This window comes from Arachis ipaensis, chromosome B2 (genome assembly GCF_059453495.1).
Source record: "Arachis ipaensis isolate K30076 ecotype BB chromosome B2, ASM5945349v1, whole genome shotgun sequence".
Taxonomy (NCBI): Eukaryota; Viridiplantae; Streptophyta; class Magnoliopsida; order Fabales; family Fabaceae; genus Arachis; species Arachis ipaensis.
Window position 1 is genome coordinate 102,722,042 of NC_142437.1, and position 6,685 is coordinate 102,728,726.

A 6,685-nucleotide genomic window follows, 5' to 3' on the forward strand; every position below is an offset into this window, starting at 1 on the left:
AAGATTTTAAAAGTTTTTCTAAATCTAACACTAGACTAAGTCTCGTGTAATATTCAGAAATGGTAAAAATTGAAATTAAAAAATATTAATAAAATGATAAAATATCAAATTCGTTTTATTATTTTTAATATTAGAAAAGAGTATGTGTTTATAAACGTTTTATCTCCATATTAAAAAAAAAAAAAAACTCAACCTACCTATAATCATAGGTAACAACACTATGTTTGTCCATTTCTAAACAAAAAAAAAAAAAAATTAGCCATATAAATCAGTAGAAAGTATCAAATAAGTCTTTTAAGAGCGTAACAATGGACTTATAGGTCCCGAATAATTGTAACATTGAGCAAATTTCAATGATAGACTTCCACTCCTTCCCCATAGACAAGTTCATCACAAATCTTTGATTCCGGTTGTTTTTTTAGACAAGTATTTATCTAAAGTTATTTTAGTACTAAGATAAAACATGTGCACAGAATATATGGTAAAAATTGAAATTAAAAGTTGCCACAATTAAAATATAAATCAATTATCATGTAAAAAAAGTATCAAGTCCTTGAAAAATTACAATAATAGACTTATGGGTCCTTGAAGAATTGCAATTACTTATAAGTGCTGTAACATTTGTTTATGAAGCCATAAATTCATTATCTTATGTGTGGTACAACAATAACAGAGTTGAATTTTACTCATGCACGAGAGGTTTATTGATGGTAATGGATTCTTGTTCATGAAACTTATGGTGTTTATAGAACTCCAGCAGAACTCTGAGATGGTTATAAATTCCACTGTTTTAGAATAGAGCATTATATGCAGTATTGTAGTGGTTATAAATTCCACTGTTTTCGACTACTGTTGTAATTGGTGATAGTGCATAAGTAAAAAGAAATCTAGACTAGTTTCTTGTCCATGTAATGTTTCCTTTCAAATTGTATTATATGTTGTTCTATGCTCGAAAATTGGTTTCTTATGCAAAACAAGTTTAATAGAAGTGATTCTTGCAATTTAAATTCCATTTAACTCGGTGCAATGAACTGAAATGTATAATAGCACAAGAAGCAATTGAAGAAAAATTCTAATTCCTTAGGGATGTTATTTGAGTTATATTCAACCAAGAGGAAAATAAATTAGATTAGTTAATTACATCATGTTATTTGAGTAAACTCGAGATAATAATCTAGCCAAAAAATGATGTAATGAAGATTTACACTCTTTCTTGGTATGAAGAAATCAATAAATAAGAGCAACATAAACAGACAAGGTTATTATTGTATTAATCAATTACATGAATAAAAGGACATTACAAAACTATGGGTCTATTTGTAGCAATACATAAGTAAATGATTCTTGGTATCTTGCTGAATTATTAACCAAGAGCAGCACTACCCTGAAACCAACATAATCAAATCACATTCCACTTGTAGTTTTGGATACTAAATAGACCAATGACGGAAACAATCTGAGTGTATCAATGTAAACGTCGCAATGCAGTTACATTTCGCTCACTGTTCGCCATCCCAGAGTTCTTCAATGGTCTTATACTGGCCATAGGTCTCATTAAAAAAAGCAGTACCCTTGATTAACCTCTCCTGGACAAATAAATTTCCTCGAGTCATTGGGGAAAAGAAAAAGAAGCTTTCTGCTCAGTATACCAAATAAAGTAGAGGAAATAATAGGTAAAATAAACAACAAAACATGATATTTCACTCAAGAAATTATATACAATGCAATCAACAACAACTTGCCTGCTTGATCTCGGCGAACTTGGCCATGAGTTCTTCAGGAATAGACCAGTCAAAGACATCAAGATTTGCCTTGATTCTCTCTTCATTGGTGCTCTTTGGCAACACGCTATGCCCCATTTGTAATCCCCATCGAAGGGCCACTTGTGCAGGTGACTTACCCAATTTTTCCGCAACCATATTGACAACAGGATTCTTAAGGATGTCACTCTTGAGATTTCCAGGTGACCCCAATGGTGAGTATCCCTACAAGAGAAAGTCAATCATGTAGAAGGGCCTTTAGGGTTTAGGGCTATCATAAGTTTGGTTTTTGAGAGAAACAATCATTCTATCAACTTACAAAACTATTTTCAACTGGCTCTACACAATTTCTAACATCGTGATGATTTTTGTGTGAAATAGGCTATTCTAAGTTGATTTATATATGCAGCAATTGCTATACTTACAGATAAGTGAATTCCCTTAGATTCGCAGAATGCATGCAACTTTGGCTGCTGCAATGCTGGGTGCAACTCAACTTGGTTGACAGCAGGAGGCACTCGTGCAACCGCAATTAAATCTTGAAGCTTCTTTGAAGAGAAATTGCTAACTCCTATGGCTCTAGCCTTTCTGGAGTCGTATAGCGCCTCCATGGCTCTCCATGTGCTGGGTATGTCAGCCTGGTCAAGATTTTCAGGCTTGAATCCAACCGATCCCTTTTTAAAGCGGACTGGCCAGTGGATCTGCAGAGCACATCAGTTCAATTGATTTAAGGAAGGAACCAATGGATCCAATCAACCTTTTCGTTATTGAACTCAGCATTACCATTATCCAGTACATTTTGTTGTGAAACCATTATTATGTATTCAGTTTCTAATCTTCATCCAAATTGCCAGCATAAATTCAGACTATGATAAACATAAGGCATACCAGATAGAGATCAAGGTAGTCAAGCTGCAAATCCTGCAAAGTTTTATCGAATGCTTTCGGCACATCTTCTGGGGAATGATCTGAACACCTGCAGTTAGTAGTCAAGAAATTTCTTCAGCCATCAAAGGCGCACGTTTGCACCGACATAGAGCACATAATGTCAAAGAAGATAACAAACCAGAGTTTGGAGGTGATCCACAAATCTTCGCGCTTTACAACACCATCGTCAAACAACTTCTTGAGAGCTGAACCAATCTACAATCGCCAATATAAAACAGTTGTTTATGCCTAGTACTAGTCATCAACCTCCTAACTTGATAAATATTCCGTGTATTCATTCTTTCTCCTAGCCTGAGCTGACACCTCTCTATCCTTGGATACAATGTGGGATCCATCTAATCTAAATCTTACATCCATCCAACGGTAGAGTGATATGTATCAGCTTGGCGAACAACGCAGCATTGGGGACAAATAATAACTTCCCATCCTTTTTTCCTCTTAAAATCGAAATCAATGTACAAGATACTCCAAGACACTCCCAAAATGAGTAAATGATCAAATTCGTCCCTAAAAGATCATTCGATTTTCAAATTAGTACCCGAAAGAATTTTTTAATCAAATTCGTCCTTTAAAGATTTTAAATTAGTCATGTTAGTCCTTCTGTCACTTCCTTTGTTGATGGTGTCAAAATTTGCTAATGTGGCATGTCAAGTGACATCACAACACACACCTAGGAGTCTTAATTGACTATTAACATAATAAATTTATGAAATTAGACCAAATCCAAACCTAATTGAGGGGAGAACTTGAGGCATTGAAATCTATCAATTTGGGATTGATTTGATCTAATTTTATAAACTGATCTCCTTAATAGTCAATTAGGACTATTAGGTGTGTGTTGCGATATCATTTAACGTACCACATCAGCAAACTTTGACGCCGTTAGCAATGGAAGTGACGGAAGGACTAATTTGATTAAAAAAACTTTCGAGGACTAATTTGGACAACGAATGATCTTTCAGTACCTAATTTGATCATTTACTCCTCCCAAAATCAATAGCTATATCATAAAACAACACACTTCTTCAATCATAATACTGCAGCAAAGGCATCTATGACCAAACATAAATAAGAAAAAAAATTAAATAATTAAAAAGAAGTATACTGTATTATCATGAATTTGTTATTACCTCTGCTTGATTGCCATAGGCTTGAGCACAATCAATATGCCTGTATCCAACCTAAACACAGCATCAAAAATACCAAAACCCTAAATTGAAGCATTTGAAATTACATAACAGCAAAATCAACACTAAACAATTTATATAGAGTAGTTGTACCTGAATAGCAGTGGTGACAGCTTTGCCTACGACACCAGGTTCAGCTTGCCAAGTACCCAATCCAACAGAAGGAATCTTGGCCCCAGTGTTTAACTCAAAGAATCTAATTGCCTTTGCCATTGTTTCCCACCCCCTAATTCGATAAAAAAAAAAAAAACAATGTCAGTTACAAGATTATGGAGTAAGAGTTATGAATGGACTTTTATTCCTTGTATTAGATGAAATGTTGAAGCTGGAAGAAACTTATTTATAGAGAAAGAAAGGGCTACGAATGAAGTATGAACAAGAATAGAATTGGAAATGATTTTGTAGTTTGTTACTTCGTTTTTGTACACTTGTTCCTTTGTGTTTGGGAGCGTGTGGAAGTTGCTCTCTCTCAAAGATGATAATATGACCACATACGTCATCATCAACTCATGAGTCAAGATGAAAAGTGCAGTGCTAGTAGTAAATAGGGTTGGCAGGCCCGCCCCAACCCCTCTGCCGGCCCGTCCCGTCGTTCTCTCAATTAAAATGAGTTTAAAATGTTACTCTGTCCCACTTTATATGGATTGACAGGTCGGCAGGCTAGCTAGTTTGATTTTTTTTTTAAAAAATAAAATTTATTAAAATTAACTAAAAAATAATAATTAAAAAATTAAATATAAATAAAAAATAGTCAAATTATAATATAATTTTTTTAATATTTTTTATTTTTAACTTCAATAAAATTGTTCAAAATAATATTTATTAATAGAACTATCTTTATTTTAAAAAATAAGTCACATAATTCAAACAAATATACAAAATTGTAAAATAAAATAAATAAAGTTAATAACTAAAAGAAGAATAAAAACAAAAACAATAAAAGTGTTTGAAAATTCTATAATTATTAATTTTATAATAGTAATTACTTTTTTATTTAATGAAAAAATAAAAATAAAAATTTTCGGCTTAGCGGACCCTCCCGCCAAAATCCGCCAATTTGGCGGTGCAGGTTTGACGAATTTTTTTAATTTGCCGGGCTCTAAATCCTAGTCCGACCCACTCTTTTTAGCGGGTCGGCCCGACAGATTCAACCCGTTTTGCCACATCTAGTAGTAAATGACTAAATGGACCCTAAACTGTTATTTTTATTCAGAAAAGTTTACCAGGTTTTTTTATTTAAATAAAAATATTATATTTTTCAATTTATTTAATTATATAAAAATTTATATTTTTATGTATTATATCTCAATTATATTTTTCATATATAGGTATAAATATAGATAGGTTTCGAGGAAAAAATTGCATTAAATATTATGTAAACATCTATTTTTAAGAACACTTTTATGTAGTAGTCTATTTTTTAAATTTAATTATAGAGATATATTAGTTATAATTATATAAATAAATATCTTTTGTAATTTTTTTATTTATATTAAAAAGTGAAAACTATAAAAGTGGACTAAATCTTTAAAGTAATTCTTGAGATTTATGTTATACACGGATTTAATTTTAAAGTTTTAATTATACTATTGTAATCTTTAAGATTGAGTTTTGGATATTATAGTGCTATTTAACTTTTTTCCAACAATGACTCAGGAACAAACTAGACAATGACGAAACCATGTTTTGTTTTGACTTTTTGACATCCAATCAAAACAGAAATAATATCATTTTGATAGTGTGTGCATTTGTACACATATTTTGATTGGACGTTTCTGTTTTAATTTTGTACAAAAAACAAATAACATCGTTTAAAAGAGTATTAATTTATCATTTTGTTTGTCGAAGTCACTATTGAAAAAAAAATCGGAGACCATTATGGTGCTCAGAGTTTAATCGGAATAAAAATATATATTTTTTATATAATTATCTATGTCAATATATAATTCTTTTATTTAAATTTTAAAAAAAATATTATTAAAATTTTTTTTACAACTATTCACTATTTTCTAATTTTTAATTAAAAATTTATAATATAATAAACTATTAGCACTAAATTGCTAGTTTTACATGTTTTTAAAGAAATTAACCAAACTTATCATAGGCAGAGCCTCAAACATCATAAGGGGACAATAGCCTCTCTTAGTCATCAAATTTTTTTTATAAATTAGGTATAAATTTTAGTTTAACTCTCCTTAAAATTTTTATTTTATTTTTTATTAATTATTAATTTTTTTTTAAATTTATGTGCAATCAACTTTACATGAAGTTAAATAATTAAGGACAAATTTTGATAAACAACTTAATTAAATTCTTTTGAAAAAAAAAACTTAAAACATAAGGACTTATATTAAAATTAACTTATAAATAAATTATTTTGTATTTAGAAAGTTATTATAGAAGTACTTATTTTAAAGTTGTGTAATAAATAAGAATGATAAAATAATTTTTGAGAAGGAAATAAGTCAAATATTTTAACTTCTTCAAAAGCTTTTAAACAACTTTTCGGGAAGTTAAAAATATATCTAAGAAATTGTACCAAACATCATTAATGTGACTTTTCATAAGTCAAAAGCTCAAAAAAGTAGTTTTTGAAGCTTTCCAAACGGGCCCTAAGAACTGTTAGATAAAAATTTAGTCAAATCATTCAAATCATTTAACGACTCTCAACTATCAATCTCACATGAAGTTGACTGCATGTACCTGAGTTTTCACCCTTTTTTTTTTCCTCCTTCAAAATTAATCTATTTCTGCCCCTGAAACTTATCCAATAAAAAATATATCCTTAAT

At 30.5% G+C, this 6,685-nt stretch overlaps 1 protein-coding gene across 1 annotated transcript; it reads right to left on the bottom strand.

Annotated features, from left to right (window-relative positions):
• Positions 1-1,248: 1,248 nt before the first annotated feature.
• Positions 1,249-4,445, bottom strand: LOC107625599 (NADPH-dependent aldo-keto reductase, chloroplastic). Its single transcript, XM_021116093.2, has 8 exons — positions 4,309-4,445; positions 3,989-4,121; positions 3,839-3,889; positions 2,827-2,903; positions 2,649-2,736; positions 2,186-2,461; positions 1,743-1,985; positions 1,249-1,586 (listed from the first exon to the last, which is right to left on the bottom strand). The coding sequence occupies exons 2-8, from the start codon at positions 4,106-4,108 to the stop codon at positions 1,500-1,502; spliced, it is 942 nt and encodes a 313-aa protein (XP_020971752.1). The 5' UTR covers positions 4,109-4,121; positions 4,309-4,445; the 3' UTR covers positions 1,249-1,499.
• Positions 4,446-6,685: the final 2,240 nt, after the last annotated feature.

Excerpts from the sequence above, each read along its gene's own strand:
- LOC107625599 (XM_021116093.2), bottom strand. The coding sequence starts at position 4,108 with ATGGCAAAGGCAATTAGATTCTTTGAGTTAAACACTGGGGCCAAGATT. Across the intron at positions 1,986-2,185 it reads CTAAGGGAATTCACTTATCT|GGATACTCACCATTGGGGTC; the intron begins GTAAGTATAGCA and ends TTTCTCTTGTAG. Across the intron at positions 1,587-1,742 it reads AGTTCGCCGAGATCAAGCAG|GAGAGGTTAATCAAGGGTAC; the intron begins GCAAGTTGTTGT and ends TTATTTGTCCAG.